At 34.9% G+C, this 19,742-nt stretch overlaps 2 protein-coding genes and 1 long non-coding RNA gene across 3 annotated transcripts; 1 reads left to right on the forward strand and 2 right to left on the reverse strand.

Annotated features, from left to right (window-relative positions):
* Positions 1–7,280: 7,280 nt before the first annotated feature.
* LOC125653446 (putative nuclease HARBI1) lies at positions 7,281–8,098 on the forward strand. Its single transcript, XM_056162390.1, has 3 exons — positions 7,281–7,392; positions 7,634–7,820; positions 7,933–8,098. Exons 1-3 carry the CDS (start codon positions 7,281–7,283, stop codon positions 8,096–8,098), a joined length of 465 nt encoding a protein of 154 aa, XP_056018365.1.
* A 7,633-nt stretch (positions 8,099–15,731) lies between these two features.
* Positions 15,732–18,009, reverse strand: LOC125654201 (uncharacterized). The gene is made up of 3 exons (XM_056162391.1): positions 17,895–18,009; positions 17,164–17,283; positions 15,732–16,351 (listed from the first exon to the last, which is right to left on the reverse strand). Exons 1-3 carry the CDS (start codon positions 18,007–18,009, stop codon positions 15,732–15,734), a joined length of 855 nt encoding a protein of 284 aa, XP_056018366.1.
* A 303-nt stretch (positions 18,010–18,312) lies between these two features.
* LOC130053897 (uncharacterized) lies at positions 18,313–19,737 on the reverse strand. Its single transcript, XR_008802126.1, has 3 exons — positions 19,686–19,737; positions 19,125–19,331; positions 18,313–18,375 (listed from the first exon to the last, which is right to left on the reverse strand). It is a non-coding gene; the product is annotated as an uncharacterized LOC130053897 (long non-coding RNA).
* Positions 19,738–19,742: the final 5 nt, after the last annotated feature.

The following is a 19,742-nucleotide window of genomic DNA, read 5'->3' on the forward strand; positions in this document are numbered from 1 at the left end:
GTACAAGTTATACACAGGTCATTGTTATAGTCATACATCATAGTACCGCTAATCCGACAAACATTTTTTTTATTTTGAATAAGTTGTTGAATGACGAAGTATGACCAAAACTGCAGATTGAACTTTATAGAGCCCCGTGCTAACATTACTTATATTTTTCAATGTATCAGAAGGGGTATGTTGCCGGTTAAGTTGTATAAATTTCTTGACAAGCAATAAAATAACAACAAAAATGGTGCTTAAATTTTCCGATTGCGAAAACCTTTCAAGTTTTCAAAGTACACCCTCTCCGATTCTACGTGCTTGTAATCAATATTTAAGGATGTAAATCCTCGGTGTCAAATGTAACTAGTTCATAAAAAAAAAAAAAACTAATATAAATATAAACAGAAATGACTTAACGATTATTTGCTTTTATTCATATACGCTATCGATTATTATAATCTTTAATTTAATCTTTAGATGCATTAGATAATGAAAGAGAGAGAGAGAGAGAGAGAGAGCATTGGTAATCATTGATTATGATATTCATGAATGTATGCAGATACGGGAAGTTTAATACGTTCAGTATAAATCTTGAAAGTACAATTTCTTTCTGATTAATTATCCATCCCCTTTGATTCTGATATTTTTTTTTATTTCCCATTTTGTTTTCTTTACATGTTAAATTTTTCGGCTGGTCCGGGTTAGGACTAATGAAATGAGCCCCCCCCCCCCACCCCCCCCCCCCCCCTTTTAAACGATGTTACGTGCTTAGCTGTCTATCTCCCTCTCAGTCAAAAATAAAATAAATGCATGCTATATATACTGCAACATCATTGGATTTACTGGATAATTCATCGATTGCACCTTCATAATACATGTTATGCAAGCGGACTATCTAGGCTTCTTTTTTTTCATCTTCGTTAGCCGAGATTATTCGTTCACGAAGGCACAGTTGGACTCAAAACCCATTGCTAGCGGAGATTAGATGAATTTTACCCCCGTATTATGTTATAACTGACCAATAACCTAGTACGTTTGTTTTACAACTTTCATTCAGAAGACGCGCAAGTTATTGAGTTACTGAATAAACGAGAAAACGTCTGCATTTGTATTTCAATCGTTGTCAACTCTTTACTTTGTGATATTTCAAGACTACATGTACTCAATTCAATTTATTGGATCTCATCACCATTATGCAATGGTATACAAAAATATAAAGACAAAAAGCTGTTATATATACCTTTGGTAAATAATACATGCGTGTAATAAAGTATTTATCAAGTTAGAAAAAAACCTTAAAACCGTGTTATGATTAATGTGAAGTATGGACATTCTAATGAAATTTTCTTAATGAAAGAACGGAATTTTCTAAAGGGTTTGTTTAAAAGTAAAGATAGTTTTAATATTTATTTGTTTGTGATAAAAAATTGATTCTTTGCTCACATTGCTTCACAGTTGAGTACATAATGAAATTCATATCCAATGTAACATGTACATGTATATAGCTGACCTTAATCACATATTCCTAATTACAATGAAAACTTTACGTAAAATAAACTATTGCTTATGGTACACATTTCTTTGAACTGCTGTTTATTAAATTGAAATTACTGGCATGTGATTGCCGTTGTTCATGACCCTTCTCTTTTATTTGGTGAAATTGTGCTGCACGTGCCGTGAAACTGTACCGACGAGTGGTAGGAATAACACAGGTGTTTATATACAGGATGTCGAGAATTTGGGCGTTCATAAAAAGGTGTGAACGTTTGCAGGGAAGTCTACATACGGATATGAACCGAAAACACCAACGTATCATTAAACAACAATTACAAGAAATGAATGATTTATAGCTAATTTCTAAATAAGTAATGGGGTGAGGCATGTATGCTGGCTAAGCGAAAAGGTTTTTTGGGGTGAATCATTTCGGAAATTATTCTTTGTTTTATCACACGGAGGTACACGGTGGCATCGACGGAGGTACAGGTGATATCCACGGAGATGCGCGGTGGCATCCACGGAGATCCTCCGTGGACTTCAATGTCTAGCTCGCGCGGAAAAATAGGACTTCAAAGGTGCCGACAATTTTAAAGGTCCACCGTGTTTGGGGCAAATTTGTTCCACCGCGTTGCGTGAAACACGCATAAAACTCGTGTCGTGTACTGTACGTGAGTACTAAATTTCACATATTAATACAAGTCATAGCTATGGGTGGTACACAGTTTCATCCCAACACTTACAGTAAAACACGACTTGCAGGTAAAATCCACTTGGGTTATGTCCACCATTTTGGGGAGGTATAGATATCTAAATATAAATTTCATTGCTTGGATAAAAATGATGTAAAAAGTAAAAAACATTGTCGTCAATTTAAAAGCATAAATGTTGATTCCATAATGTGCACAGAGGTTATGCATTTAAACAATTATTTTACATGAAATGTAGTATTTATATAATAAAAAAATCCTGACACGCACATAGTCCTTAATTTACTTCAAGTATATTAGTGATACAAGTATCACTTGTTCTCAAATATTGTTCTTACATAGCTACATAATGGTGCGAAATAATCAGGAATTCAAATTACACCTGATGTTTGAAAAAAAAAGGTTTTGTAAATTAATTAAGGTACCCCCCCCCCTTATATGTGATCGTCTTGGGTTAGGATTAGGGTTAGCCCAATATTCACTCATTAATTTAATTCATGTATGTTTACATGATAGAAAGTGTGTACACAGCTGCGAAAAAAGAGATACGAGGAAACATTACGCTTTTAGTAACAGGTGGAATTATTTTTCTAGTAACATCAAATTCGTTTAAAAGTTTTACTCAAACTGTAGGAAAATAAAGTCCCATATTTATAATAACGGATCAAATCACGTGATATCAACCACAATAGCTTTCTATTAACCCACGTATTTATCACTTGGGATTGAATGAAATAAGATGTCTTCTCTTTCCTTATATCTGTCCTTTTTCATCTACATTTTTAATTGCGGACTTAGGATTTGCATCAATAGCATTGTAAATTATGTAAGTACGCACACCCTAGAGTATGTTCACAGTTGTTGTAATATAACAAATGATACGTGTGTAATTATACCGATCACTCCGCCGTGAGCCCTACAGTTCACATCTTGATGTAAGTCATAGCTATGGGTAGAAACTATTTCCATCTGAACGCTTATACTAACACACGACTTCCAGTTATTAAATTTTAAATTACACGCGGCAGTCAGGGACATTATCACATGAAATATATTGGTTTATGTCTGCAATTCTTAATGGGGGATGCATATAAATCTAAATTCCATCGCTTAGATATAAATGATGTAGAAAACATATTAGTCATCGATTTAAAAGCAGAACATGTTAATTGCATCATGAGCATAATTCTCCTGAACTTTCTTGTCGCATTGGAAAAGACAATAAACCACTATTTAGTGATTCTGAACACACAGTCCTTAATTTACTTCCCGTATCACTTCTTCTTACATAGTTACATAGCAATGCAAAAAATAAATCCAGATTGAAATGAACACAATATGATTGAAAAAACGTTTTGTAAATTAATTAAGGTACCCCTTTATCTGTGATAGTTTTTGTGCAGTTTCATCATTTCCTAGACGTTTCATATCTTTTCGTGAATGAGTGAATATAAATTATAACAAGTATGCAGGAGAAGAAGAAATATCAGAAGATTGTGACCATATTCCTCTAACTATAAATCACTAGAGTATTTATGTATATAGCATTGACACTTTTAAGGAACAAACATTTTACAAATTCAACTTGTGGTTTTATATTATGATAACATGAAATAATCTTATGAACAATAAGAATGCAATAAAAACAACAAAATAAAAATCGAAAATAAGTGAAAGAGGAATGTAAATTGTGAGATGTTCTATATGTAAAACTTATACGGTACCAATTTTGATGCACCTGATGCGCATTTCGGACAAAATAATGTCTCTTCAGTTATGCTCAACCGAAATGTTTGAAATCCGAAATAACTATGCAGTTTTAGCGCTAAATATAGCCAAAAACAGCGTGCCAAAAAAGGTGGAGCCAAATTCGTCCAAGGATAAGAGATATGCATGAGGGAGATAATCCTTAATTTTGAAATGAATTTATGTTTTAATATTGTAAATCAAGTGGATGGGCTATTATATGATATGATATTGCATTCTGTTTTTAAATATTTAGTTCAAAGACACCCACCCTTCGCGATTGTGGTTTAAAATGCAAAAAAACGCACACAGACATGTAGAAATAGGCAGTCATTCCCCCATCGTTAAGTGCTTCGGTAACGCCACTGATATTTGCAATATGAAAACAATGAACAATCAGTTGTAAAACACAGATGCTTTACACCGCTATATATTTCTTGAACTATAACTGCTGAAATGTCAATAGGAATGAAGAAATCCCTAAAATGAAATGAAGGGATGCTTTAACATTTTCTATTAAATATGACATCGTGAAACTTAAACATTCGAATTCAATAAACATCTATGTCAGCTAACTACAATCATATTTTTATGACTGATATATGACCTTCATTTAAGTGCAATGTTTCTTTTTACTAATTTGATTAAGAAAGTTAGTTCCTGCGCTTTTCAGTACAACTGCTCAGGATGCTACAACTACGTATTTACTGGTTCAATATTGATCCCGTTGGTGCAAAACATATTACACATTTATTGCTGAACCCTATCCAGTTGAAAATTTTGAGTCAATTTAAATTTGAAAGGCTTTGGCATGAACTATATTTTGTGGCAGAAGTATTCATTAATCAAAAAAGTTCTAATTGTGCATGATATCAGAGTTTCTGTTTCATTAAACACATCGTCTATTTTATACTCCTATACATGTATTTCAGTTTTATGATTTATGATACAGGTAGTTGAAGCTTGCAACTAGTTCAAATGTTTTAGTTTATTAACTTGTTTTGATATATGTTCCAAACAGAACGCTGATTCTTAAAAAAAGTTTTAATTACTTTACTCCAAATTTTGTATAAAAAATTCAATATTTTCGCCAATAATTAAAAAAAAATGATCTCCAACCCCCACTTTTTAAAGTTGCATTTTAAATTGTAAGACCAGGCCCGGGATCACGAACGTCTTGAGTCAAACTCAGGGGCTGTATTTTAATCAAATCTGAGAATTTTTCTCAAACCTCTGAGTTGAACTCAATAAAGTGTGCCACAAAACTTGAGTCTTGCTCAAGTTGAGAAAATGCTCGAGTTTTTCTCAAAAAACATGAGTTTGCCTAAATACCTGTCTCAGAAGTAAACTCAAATCAAAAATGGCTGCCAGACGAATGTTTTTAATGAACTTGATGAGAATTCCCAGAAAAATGATTAAAGACAGGACCAATCCTCTTGAAGTTTTATCGTCTGACGAGATATTTCAACGGTACCGCTTTAGATCCGCCACCATTTTATTCATATGTGGGTTGATATCCGAGGATCTCCGCCACCAAACACAGATAAGTTGCCCCTTACCACCACTTCTCCAAGTTCTAGCGGCTTTGCGCTTTTATGCGCTTTTATGCGACTGGTTCCTTTATGAACTTATAGGGGATTCACTTTCAATCTCAAAATCGGCTGTCGACGGGCAGTAAGAGCTGTTACCTCCCTTATTTGTTCCTTGTCGGCACGATATTATAAGTTCCCATCCCAGATGAGATACCGTCAATACGAACACGATTCTATGAACTGGCAGGTAAGTTTTCTTAATGTTTCCTGAAAATAACATTTTCAACTTGTAACCGATTGTACATATGTAAACGTTCACCCCCCCCCCCCCCCCCCCCCCATCGTAATATTTATCTAAGCAAATGTCTTATTTCAACATGCGTACTTTTAAAAAAAATGCCTAGAGTGTATCATTCTTCTATCTACAATATCATCTATGTCCTTACCTTTGATTATTGATGAAATAAATAAAGTTGATGAAATCGACACTTCCGAAAAGCTAGGTGTATCGTCATGCAGCACAAGGGAAGCACTCGTCATACAACGAGTGACGTAAGGCGACCCAATAGGGCAATAATAATTGTTATTATATACTTTCAATTTCATCTCTTCTTTTTTCTATAAAAGTTTGCGGGCATATATCACACGATATATGCCCGGAAACATTCCGGCCCGCCCAAACATTACGTCACAATCAAATTTCTACGCCGTTAATTTTCAATTTTTCGTGTTTTTTCATCTTTACTCAGTTAAACCGATAAAGTTATTGTTAAAAATAAAATTATTGTTAGTTTCTAAATGAAATTGAAGTATATAATAAAAAGGTTATAGACTTTGTATGGGAAATATGACGACCTCGTTTTTTGTCGCGGACGGACCTCGCAAGCTCGATCCGTCTACGCGCCAAAAAACTCGGTCGTCATATTTTCCCATACAAAGTCTATAACCTATAACTATTACATTCTTGTTACATTGAAAGAATGTAATGTATCTATATGGCATAATCATGTTATTCGATCCGCGGACTTTACGATACCATTTATTCCGTAAATGTGACTTTTTAAAACGGAATAAATAACATGATTAGTAAACATGTGTAAAAATATATAAGTATTAGGCCTAGTAAGCCTAACTATTTAGTCCGTGTGCCGACTATCTATAATTATCTATCTTTAATTATGCATATAATCATGATAACGAAATTGTTAAGTCTGCGGATCGAATAACATGATTATACTCAGTGTTTTACTAATCCATAATAGTTCAATCATTAAATTTACATTTGATTTATAGATGCATTCCAAAATCTAGACATCTCAATTAATCAACATAGCTCTCTCTCTCTCTCGCTCTTTCTCTCTCTCTCTCTCTCTCTCTCTCTCTGTGTGTGTGGGGGGGGGGGTGGGGGTGGGGGGGGGGTCTGTTTACATTTTCACCGATCGCACGGTCATGAGATGTGGTCTTCGCTATATATACCTGCATGTCTCGTCCTCTGTAAGACATTTAAGGGGGGTGTATTGGAAAATGCATTTACGTACATTACATAATATCAAATACATTATTGAATTTTCTCTCTAAAGGTTTTCCAAATGTAGTCTGCTGTGTTGACGGTGCTTTAATCAGAATGCGATGTCCCTTACAGAATGAAGCTGAATGTGTCTGTCGGAAAGGCTATTACGCAATCAATGTTTAGGTACATTTGTACATGTATGTCAATATACTGGCTACCGGGATATTTCCGTTTTATTTTTGCATATTTTGCCCTCCTCCAAAATAGTACAACGAACTTGATGATTTGTTTTTATCATTGAAGATGACATGTGATGCAACTTTCCGCTTCGTCCATTGTGTTGCCAAATGGCCCGGTAGTGTACATGACTCCCGTGTCTTCAGGGAGTCCTCCTTAGTCAGACTATTTGAAACTGGTAAGACTGATAATACAAGTAGATACATGTATCACAGTGATTCTATACATATCTCTGCGTATACCAAAATGAAAGGAAAAATAAATTTGTCCATTTAATTATTATCACCTTATTTATGATGCATATTTAACGAATTCGGAATTTTCACAATTTCATCCACTGTATTGTCCCTTCATATCGACTTCTATGCAAATATTTGTTATTTCATAAACACAGAATTAATTAATACTCTTTTTATTAGGTGTCAGGACAGGTCTTATTCTTGGAGACTCGGGTTACGGACTGAAAAAATACCTCATGGTTCCTTATTTGACCCCCAGAACTAGGGCAGAGGAAAAGTTCAACACATCCCTCTGTCGAACCAGGGTTACCATTGAACAGGCGTTCGGCATTCTAAAAAGAAGGTTTCCTTGCCTTCAGGTTGGAAAGTGCAATTATACAATTATAAAGATCTGGTAACATACATGTAGTACCAGTGCATTTGATACGATTTCATAAATAATAAAACCAATTTATTATCCCTTTCTTAAAAGGTTTGAGAGTGCAGCCCGACAGAGTCTGTGCAACAGTGATTGCATGTGTGATACTTCATAACCTGGGGATTGACAAGCGCGACATTGTTGACCCACCTCCCGTCAACAGACGTTTGATGGATGAGGTAGCCTTGCCTGATGCTGGACGTCGAACAGAGGGGAAGACTGTTTGAGATCATATCGCCAATACTTTCTTTGGACAGTAACCTGTATGTGAAATTCATAATCAAAATATAGTTTGATTTTTATAGGTTATAGACTTTGTATGGGAAAATATGACGACCGAGTTTTTTGGCGCGTAGACGGACCGAGCTTGCGAGGTCCGTTCGCGACAAAAAACGAGGTCGTCATATTTCCCATATAAAGTCTATAACCTTTTTATTATATACTTTCAATTTCATTTAGAAACTAACAATAATTTTATTTTTAACAATAACTTTATCGGTTTAACTGAGTAAAAGATGAAAAATACAAAAAAATTGAAAATTAACGGCGTAGAAATTTGATTGTGACGTAATGTTTGCGGGCCGGAATGTTTCCGGGCATATATCGTGTGATATATGCCCGCAAACTTTTAAAGAAAAAAGAAGAGATGAAATTGAAAGTATATAATAAATGTATTTATTAGCATTCTGATACGAGTTTTCCTTTCTGCAGCCGCAGAACTTCTCTCTCTTCTTTTATCTTTTCCTTCTTCTCCAACAATACCTCCAACTCCATCTCCAGCTTTCGCTTCTCAACCCTCAAAATCTCTTTCTGCATTTGAATGAGACTCTTCTCCTTCCTAGGTGGAGCGCTGGACACTTTTGATGATGTGTAGTACATGTAGGACTGTTGTGGGTCACTGAATGCCTGCTGCGAAGCGCCACCGGTTGTCTTACCACATTCCACTTCAAGATCTAAAATAAAATGCCAATATATTTCATTGCTTCAGTATTATATTTCGACCAAAAAAAATCTTGGGCAAAGGCGAATCCAGAATTTCCGGAAAAGTTGTGGGACACATTATGTCCGGCACATGAGAAAGTCAAGTACATGTATTAGCCAAAGTACTAAGCCATTTTTTAGTTGCCAAATATGGAGTTTTCATCTATATATGCCAGTAATGCTTTCTAAATTTGGCGCAAAAATGGTTGTGACCCCCCCCCCCTTAATTTGCCACTGATAGTAATAGTAGTATTAAACATATAATTCTTACCACCCGAATCAAACCCTTCACTCAATCCCTCTAGTGATGGCCTTCCTTCCATTGTCTCGATGATGGCCTCCTCAATAGGGGTAGGCGAAGCGGGCTTCGGTCCGCCCCCCGTTTGTGGTCTTTTCATGTTGGAAACTTTCTCCTTGGCTTTAAAATAAGCATATATTGTATTATAATTCTTTTTAGTAAGCTTTTCCTAGTTTTCAAAGAATATACATGATAGTAGGTACTTGATTTCGTGGTCGAGGAGTTGTAACTTTCTATCGTAGGACTTCCAAGTTTCTATTTGTCTATTAGATCTATTTGTGGAGAATTTCGATTTGTGAGTATCAGAGTTGGTGAAAGATTCCAGACTACTAGATACAACAAAACATTTTTAGAATAAATATAACTATTCACTTCCGTGGCAATAGCTCCGATTTTCGTCAATTTTGTGAAAATTAGATGTAATAGATCACGTAAATGTTGGCCAGATTGATGTTGCGTATTTAATGCAATGTCCAGTGATTAAACAACTACACCACATATAATACTTGTCTATTAGTACATTGTACTGTATTGAATTTTCCGAGGAAGGGGGGGGGGGGGGGTACCTACTTTCAATTTTGAATTTTCCGACCTTGTTGTCTATTTTGAAGATTAATCAAAGTTGCTAAAATGGCAAATTTTAAGGTGCATGTAACCTACGCATAGTAAAACGAGTAATTGATCTAAAAAATGGTTACATTTGTTCCACAAATATTTTTTGTAAACTGTGGGTTGGGGATATATCCATCTATGAGCTAAAAGGATGAAAATGAAACTACGACAAAATTGATAAGAAAATCTAATCCTGTGTGATAAAAAAATAGAGAACTATTAAACACAAAATCATTTTTAATCTACAGGACATTTTTGGGTTTTTTACGCTCTTTCGCCAACTCTGGCCCGGTATGCACATGTTCAACGAAAAAGAAACCCCGTGGTAATTATATAGTGCATTTTAATTCAAGTGCATATCAATTTTTAAAGTGTTTTAATTTCAAACATGCAGTAGAAAATCTACAATTATATATGTACCTCTGTTCTTTAAATTGGCATATTGCTTCGCCGCTTCCTTTCCAGTTCGTAAGTAAACACCCACTCTGCAAATAAAATGTTAGGTAACTTTTCTTCTTTATACCATTATTGTTTTAAACATACCTTTACACTACGTTTATAAAGTTGTGAATTTTTTATTTAAATGGAAAGTAATGTTTGCATTTTATTTATATTGAAAGTTGATTTAAATGCGGGGGGGGGGGGGGGGGGTCATTTGTAACGAAATATCTAGGTATCAGTTAGAGTTGAAAGCTTCAAGTTCTTTATCATGTAAATAAAATTGACCACTCACTCATTAACCGCTCTAGCCACAGTTTCCCATGCTACCTCTCTCTCCTTTTTTCCTCTCCCCGGTCCCTTAAACTTGCCGAACAATTTTCCTTCCAGTTTGTTAACTGTTTCTATGAGAATGGTTTGCTCCAGACTAGTCCACGCTGGCTTCCTTTTCACTGGTGTGGCCATTACAGGTTCCAGTGTTTCACACATTACCGGCTGAGACATTTCGATCGGGGTGTACAATAATGTTGCCTCTGGAGTTGACGGCAAATCAATGATGTTGTATAGGATGTCTAAATCTGACATTTTTGTTGATACAGGCGTACCATAATATAGTTGAGTTTTATTTGGAATGTTTTTACTCTGCTGAGTTGAGTAAAACAAACGTTCGTGGCACACTTATTTGAGTCGAAACTCAGGAGAGTAGAGTTAATTTTTCTCAACTCAAATTTGCGTTGAGTAAAATCCAACGTTCGTGATCCCGGGGCCTGACCTTGAAACTTCTGCAAAATTTTAGAAATTGACATCACTCCTAATATGTCCTTTTAAACTATAACTTTTGATATCATGAATTTTTTTGTATATCAAGTCAAAAAACTCATTATTTACTTCCATTACTAGTATTAATTCATTTATTTTTATCTGTAGTGTTAGAAGACATGATTATGTATCTATTTTATGTAATTATTAATTTGTGTTACTTATGTTGTGTTGACACTGACAGAAATATCAAGTTTAATTGAAAAAAAATTTGAGTGCAAAAAGGTCATGTTTTGAACATTATATCTCAGTAACAAACGTTGCGACTCCAGTTTTTCTTTTTAATTTCCTAATTTTCCTTCAATGTACAAATCAAAAACACACTTCCTAAAAAATGACATTACTCCAAATGTCTGGTGCGAACCTCTTTAAAATCAAAAGAAATATTGGTCCAAATTGTGAAGATTGTACAACATAAGGCGGTCAAGCAGCCAAAAAACATAATGAGTGTTGTTTTATTATAATGACCAGCGTTACAGCACTAAAAATCTAACATCCCTTAGTATACAACACTTAAAATGGCTGTATAAGCATATTGCTCTATAATAGATCCTACTTATGTCCGTTCATGAAAATAAGAAATAACAACCGGAACTAGATGTAGTAATCTGATGAGTATAGTAACCCCATTGTAGCTGTGCGTGTAGTATGATCACTTCCGTGTAAAGTGATTTGGAGTATCTAGGTCATTGTAAATTTCTCACCACTGCTTCTGATGAAATGAATGAATGGAGGGAAACATCATCAAGTCACTCGATGCCTGAAATTAAACCCCCCCCCCCCAAAAAAAACAACACCATACGGTTGCTCCACGGATGACTGAATGTGGGCGGAGCTTATCCATGGTCAATGTTATTTACCTGGCCAAGAGATCGGTTGTTGTGTATTTTTATGATATACACAGGAAAATTCTCAGGTTATTACAAATTATGCTTAGTGTCTTGATTTGTGCACACAAAAAAAAAAAAATAATTAAAATTTCTTCCTACATGCACACTGCATTTCTATTTCCCGTAAACCTTCAAACTTGGTCATATTTATGTATTGCAATTGACAGGTTTAGCCCATTTCTAAACCTTTGCTTTTAAAAACTTCTAATTAAATTGTTATATATCGTATATAAATAATTTCCGAAATATAATATTACCCGGCGTTTCCGGGCACTTCCTGGTGTCCTGGGAGTTCGCGGTGTCGTGGGTGTAGTAGGTAAAATATCCATGTTGCGAGAGAATGAATAAATCCAAGTAGATCTGTGTACATGTACAACCAAATAAAGAATGGTCAAGATACCCTTCAATATGGGCCGTCTGTAGGGTTTCTGTAGCTGTAGTGTTTGCGTAATGGTGGTATCCCAAACAGAAGCTGACACGAAGTCCCCCCTCCTCTCTCTCTCTCCCTTTAGGGTTTCTGTGGACGTAGTGTTTGTGTTACGATGGCATGCCAAACAGTAGCTGACACGAAGTCTACATCCCCTCCTCTCTCTCTCTCTCTCTCTCTCTCTGTAGGGTTTCTGTGGACATAGTGTTTGTGTAACGATGGTATCCCAAACAGAAGCTGACACATAGCTAGTCTACCCCCCCCCCTTTTTTTTTTCTCTCTCTCTCCCTTGCTCTCAATCATTGACTAAATGAGTAATTATTGTCATACGTATGCAACACTATTGCCATGCCATATTATTTCATCTATATTATTGCTACAGTTTTACACATCTCTCTCTCTCTCTCTCTCTCTCTCTCTCTCTTTATAGACATAAAACGGTGATAAATTATAAATAGTTCAACTCTCTCTCTCTCTCTCTCTCTCTCTCTCTCTCTCTCTCTCTTTATAAATATAAAACCGTGATGAATTATAAATAGAAATCTCTCTCTCTCTCTTTATATATATATATATATATATATATATATATATATATACATATACATATATATATATATATATTTATATATTTGCTTTGAAAAAACTATTTTAAAATGTAACGCCTGAGGATTATAAAATGAAAGCGCTTGCGTTAAATTTTTAACTTTGTGTACTGTTTATTCTATTTCTTTTAATAATATATATATATATATATATATATAAAGCCGTGATAAATTATAAATAGACATATCTCAGTAACTCTCTCTCTCTCTCTCTCTCTCTCTCTCTCTCTCTCTCTCTCTCTCTCAATATAAAGCCGTGATTTATAATCCATGTGGTATCTCAAACAGAAGCATTTTTTTTTAACTACTGTAACAGTTTTACACATGGGCAATATAACCATTATACATGTTGATGTGCTGCGCCAATAAAGAATTGTTCATGTTTTTATAAATATAAAGCCACAATAAATCATTAATAGAAAATATTCCAATAACTTTTCTGATTGTTTAATCTATAATACATGTATAAAGATGGAGAGAGAAAACACGATGATAAATTGCATTTTATAGGGGACGTTAGAAATTAAAATATTCTAGGTGCGAGTCAATGCTATCAAAACTCAGGTATACTGGGGCTTTCCTCGAAGTCTGAAGACTGCCGGTCATCATTAGCCATGATTGTTATCAAAACATCTTTCTCAGGTAGCTGTAGACCACGGTCTCTGCAAACGTCAATCAACCTAAGCTCTATTGTTAAAAGTTTGATTGACCGGCGGCTTATCATTGATCACAACACAGGTAAAATTTGGGGGCGTTAACTTAAAGTTGGGTCTTTCAGCTCTGCAGGATCCCAAAGACAGATTATTAATACCAGTTCTCCATAATAATCAAACAGTACAAGCATCACCTGGCCATGATGTCTCACCAAATTCAATGGCAATTGTTGTCTGTTGTCACTCACCACCAACTTCCTTTTTGACAACAAGCTCAGTTTCAGGAAGTGAATGGTTGCTATGGAAACCATGCACTTCACTTTTCCCTAATTTATCCTTCAAAATAAAGCCCAGAATTCTTATTTTTGCACTTTTTTAATAGGTCTCATTAATATTTATGCCGTGTGGAATCACAAAATGTCATAAGATATAATAAATACAACACAATGTCTTCCGATTAACATAAAAACTTTTTACAAAAAGGTAAAGTAAAATCAGTATATCATTTCTTAAAGTTTAGGTAATTTGGCACTGTGCCAAAATTAAAAAAAGTGGTTGAAATGGCCTTTTTGATGCTCAAATTTATCATCTTTCCACACTGATATTGAAATGTTGTGTTATAATAAAAGAAAGAAGATATCATGCTATATGTTATTGTCTGAAAACTTTTATGGGTAAATGAATATTTTTTGAACAGTTATTATTTAAAAATCAAAGTACTGAAAGTACCGAAAAGTGCTAAGCTGACTTCATGAATTCTGTCTGTAATGTTAATGAGCAGGAAGAACTTGTTATTCTTTTTCACACAACTAATCAATAGATTTTCTATAAGGAAATAATAAATATGGATGGTAAACAATGTCCCAAAACTTTTCATCATGTTGAAATAAAAAAATTATATGATGTTGTTAAACACAATGGTAACTATAATGATTTTGGTCCCACCCAGAACCAAAACCGTGTCCTTTGATCATCAAATTTACAATTTTGGTAAAGCATACCTGCTCCTTTTAAATATAGATCTATTCAATCAGAATTTAGTATCAATAACACCAAAGATGATGTTATTGAAATGCTTTACACATAAACACTATATACCCAGTTTTGCCCCACCTGGAGTTAAAACCCCTCTCCCAAAAATCATGAAATTTACAATTTTGGTAAAGGCCTTCCTGCTCTACATGGATATGCAATGATTTTTTTCTTACAGATGAGATGTTGTAGAGAAGCCTTAGGATATTTTTGGAAATTGGTCAAGTTTTGGTGGTACATGTACTTGAGAATTTGAAAACAATTGTAATAGTAGTTTTAGTGTTCAATTGTTATCACAACAGACGCTGATCAATTCCATTAGAAATGAATGGAAACTTTCAAGCATATCATCATTCACAACAACTAATATCTAATAAATAACTTACTACTATAGTGTATGAACATTTTTAGAATACAGCTAAAATGAAACAAGTCAATGGTTTGATACATACATGTATGTCAAACAAGAAAGAAAGGAACAAACAAACAACTGGACAAAAAAATACACATAACTACATATATATATATATACACATGTCAAAATACATCAACATAATAATGAAGGTCTATGAAACACTGCACCCCTTTCATCATCTTTCTAGAAATCATTTAGATGTACATAAATATCCATCTGTATCACTTGTACTACAGAGTTTATCGCATAATTACCCATATATAGGAATCCAAACATGAAAGTGGAATTTTTTTTGTAATCAATGATGAAGTTGATTTCAATTCAAAATCATGTTGGAGAGAATGTGAATCCAAATAAGCCAGATTAATATATGTACAATTGAAACCAAAATTCAGGGAGTTATTTAAAAAAGATGTTCATTATATATGTGCATAGTTGATACGTTTAAAAAAACCTGAATGCTGCTTTATCAACAAGAGTGGAAAGAACTCAATTTTAACAAGAAAGTTAGTGCAAGAGGAAATACGTAATCTACTATAATAAATTATACTAACATATATGTGCATGGATTTACATTTTTGCACTGCAGTGAATGTTGGTAAATAAATTTTAAAAAAAAACGAACGAACAAAATATACAGCTGCGTTATAGGTGAGTGGATACGGTAGTATGTTTTACTTCACATTCATTCTTTTAAATTGCAATTTCTTTCAACACATCTTGTTTCAAGACAAATGATGTGCTGTTTGCATTAGCAGCTATAAGGTCATCTTGGTCCATTTTTTTGTCTTTCTGCACCATTCTTGAGAAGTAGCTTGCAATTTGCTGTGATGTGAGGTATTGTTCTTTTGAAAATCTTTTCGTCCCGTTTCTCACGGAATACCTCATTTCCTCTGCAACTTTTAAAGGATCTTCTTTCCTTCCAGATGTTTTTCCTATCAGAAACTTTTCCTGCATAAATGCCTTCTGGTCGTCAGTGAAGGGTATTTTTGGCTTCTTTACTTTTAATGCCCAGCCACACTTTAAAGGAGGAACTCCAACTTTGCTACTTTCAAGCTGTTTGGTATAAGACTTCCCGAGACTTCCTGTATCAAGTTTTTTGGCATACATGACCATAGATTTGTCTTTAAGGCCGAGTTTCTCTTCCCTTAAATCACAGTTTCCTAATAGCAAGTGTTGATCAAGTGAGGAAGAAAATCTGAAGAGGCGGGTACATCCTTCTTCTGGGCACTGGAATACTCTCTGTGGTACTTTTCTTTTCTTTGGGATTGGCTCATCTGTATCACTATTTTCTTCTCCTTCATCTTCATCTCCTGAACAATTTTATTACAGTAGTCTCGACTTTAAGATGTACACGTAGGAAAGACATATTCACGGTCATCATGATTTTTAAACAAGAGGCCCATGGGCCACATTGCTCACCTGAGTCACCTTGACCTGTATTTAAAGATTATCCCTTTATATTGGCCAAGCGGTTCTGGAGGAGAAGATAAACATCTGAAAAGTTTACGACAACAACTATACCAACGACAGACAAAAGAAAGTTTTGAGCAGAAAATTTCACCTGAACCTTCAGCTCAGGTCAGCTAAAATAACTCATAGAAATAGTTTAAAAGGACTGCATGGTTCACAATTTTTGAATTTTTTTTTCATTTTTGATGTTAAACATTAGAAATATAACTCATTTAATGTAGACAGCCAAAATTTTGACCTTCTGAATGCAAGAATAAAAGTAATATTTTAGCCTTAAATATGTGTTATGTAAACAAAGACTCAAATCTTTTTTTAGGTACATACAAACAAACCAGCAATGGATCCTGGTTACAGTGATTTGCTTGTCACTCTTGACTTTGAAAGCAGCAATTCTTTGGGTCACAACACACCCATGTGTGAATATCATTGATTTACATGAACATTTGTTGAAGATGCAGTGTATTATCCTAAAACCATTTTTACCAGTGACCCTGGTGCGCCCCCCCCCCCCCTCACCCCCCCCCCCCCCTCTGGGATAATCACTGACAGACAGAGTGAATTCAGACCATACCACATACAACCTTTTGGGGGTATTTAGGAAAATAAAGATATCATTATCAAATATGAACTTATGAAACATGAAAACTAGTACCATTAGAAACCACTTCAGAATTCAATGGTGTGAATGCCACATCTGTCCAGTCATCCTGTATAATAAACTGCACTGTAGCAATCCTGTTTGAACCTATATTGTTCCATGGAATGAATTTTCCTAAACAAGGTAAAAAGAAGTATGTATTTTACCATACAATAAACAAGTAAAATATCTTAATGCAAAACTTCAATCTAATTACAATGCTCTAACCTGGAAAAAAATCTTAATGCACTAAAAAGAAGTATTCGAAACTTAAAAATTATATGCCCCCACATCTCCTATTACATGAGCATAATAATGTGAAGGCAAGAATGTAAAAGCTGTGCATTCTGCTGTGGGTATACACATGATTTTGCTTATGATTTCTAAACCTAATTAAATTTAATTGTATAAATGTATAACTGTATAAATTGTAAGGAAGGATGTGTGTGTGGGTGGGTGTGGGTGTAGTTGCCACACTTAACCTGGACCAGTTGCATATCCTCTCCATACAGTAAGTCATGTATCGGTGAATTCGAAATTATGCAATGTTGAAATAGCTGGGTACAACAACCTCATTTGAATCACATTGTCAGAAAAGCGATATATTGTCATTTTGGTCTTTTTATGAAAGTATTTTTGGAAAATATATACCTGCTTCATTTGATGAGCATTTGTGACATTGTTGCCTTCATTCACATAACGTTTTATTGCTGATTTAATGTGTGAAGCTTTTTTGTCGCATGGACCTTTCCCATCTTGAGCTTCGCAGAAGTGATATACTTTGATTTTGTCCCCAAGCTCCTGATGCAGTAGTGCCATCGTCAACGTGCTTTTGTACCATCCAGCATTGTCAGACCACATGCTTACTTTTCTAACATTAGGTAGTTGTAAACAAACATTTCGGCTGACATCAATTAGCAATGCTGCTGTTGTGGAAGCATCTTGGGGTACTGGGGTATTGAAGATATGTACATGAGTCAGATGTTTTAAGCTCCCTCCCTCATTGTACACAGTGAATGCAATGTGCCAATTTATTCCACGTTTTGCAAACCAATCAGTCTGTCCTTCTCTGTACTTTCTTGGCAGGAATTTCATGGCCCAGTCCGCAATAATGAATACTTCTCCCTTTGTGATGGAATTGAGGATATCCTGTCTGGCCCTCTCTTGGTTTTTTGAAAGTAAAATATGACGCTTCCATTCATAAATATCCGAAACAGCTTTATCCACCTAAATAAGAGAATGCAAAAACTTTCCATCAAAATTCATTTAAATCCAAAATAAGTGCAGAGTAACTAGAAATATGTCCATAGGACATGAATGCCCTGCCCAATGTGACATTTGTAATGCAATATGAAAGCAAGAGGCCCATGGGTGACATCACTCACCCGAATCGCCTTGGCCCATATTTTAAAAAACAATTCCATATACATTCAAATTTAAAACTTTGATCCCCTATTATGGTCCCAACCTGCCCCGGGGGTCATGATTTTTACATACATGAATATGCACTATGTCAGAAAGCTGCCATGTAAATTTCAACTTGTCAGGACTAGTGGTTTTGAGAAAAAAAATTATAAAGATTTCTTCCTATATATTTGATTCCCTATTGTGGCCCCACTCTACCCCCAGGGGATATGAATTTAATAAACTTGAATCTGCACTATGTCAAGATGCTACCATGTAAATTTGAACTTTTCTGGCCAAGTGGTTCATGAATAGAAAATTTTTAAATGGTTCCACCCTATTTTTGTAATTATCTCCCTTTCAACAGGAGACATATAGTCCTTCATTTGAAAAAAAATTAAATCCCCTTCACCCACTGATAAATAGCAATTTTGCATTATTTAAATCCGCTCCTCTACTATATGCCCTGACCATATTCAGAAAGTGGCAAAAACATTCTTCATTAACATCCTCCAACTTCATTAAAGAGAAATAATTACATTTTAACATACTTTTTCATGTTTTTAACTTACTTTGAAACAAAACGCTTCAGGGTTATCCCAATGTTTCTCTGCTGTCTCCTGGGATATGTGAGATAAAGTCTCATTCAAGAAACTACAGTGTCCGCAAATGTCAGTATGATCATGATCAGCACACTCCTTTGAGAATGCTCCACTCTGCTCACTCAGTGCAAATAAACAGCAGTGGTCTGCAGTGGATGATGAACTTCTTACATGCAACTGCAAATTAAATCAGTAGGGTTTATCATATTACTTATGGTCCAATCCCCCAAAATCATTTATAACAAGTACCCGGGTATGAAATAAATGAACAATTATTGTTAAAACAAAATTTCTACTCCTGTAATATATATAAATCTTGACACAGGATCACTTTTCACCAGGTATGAACTTAATCAAGCAAGAGATTTAAACAAGCATTGATGACAGATATGCATTTTGTGTGTGTGTGTGTGTGTGTGTGTGTGTGCATCTATATGTGTAAGTGCCTATGCGTGTATGGAGGGGGAGGATTTAATGATTATCAATAATAGTAATATGCACTCTATGGGAAAGTCAGCAATAGACACCAACCTTATAATCTGTTTTCAGGTAGTGTTTTGCAGCTACTAATCTCTCAAGAGTATAATT

The sequence above is a fragment of the Ostrea edulis genome, chromosome 4 (genome assembly GCF_947568905.1).
Source record: "Ostrea edulis chromosome 4, xbOstEdul1.1, whole genome shotgun sequence".
NCBI lineage: Eukaryota > Metazoa > Mollusca > Bivalvia > Ostreida > Ostreidae > Ostrea > Ostrea edulis.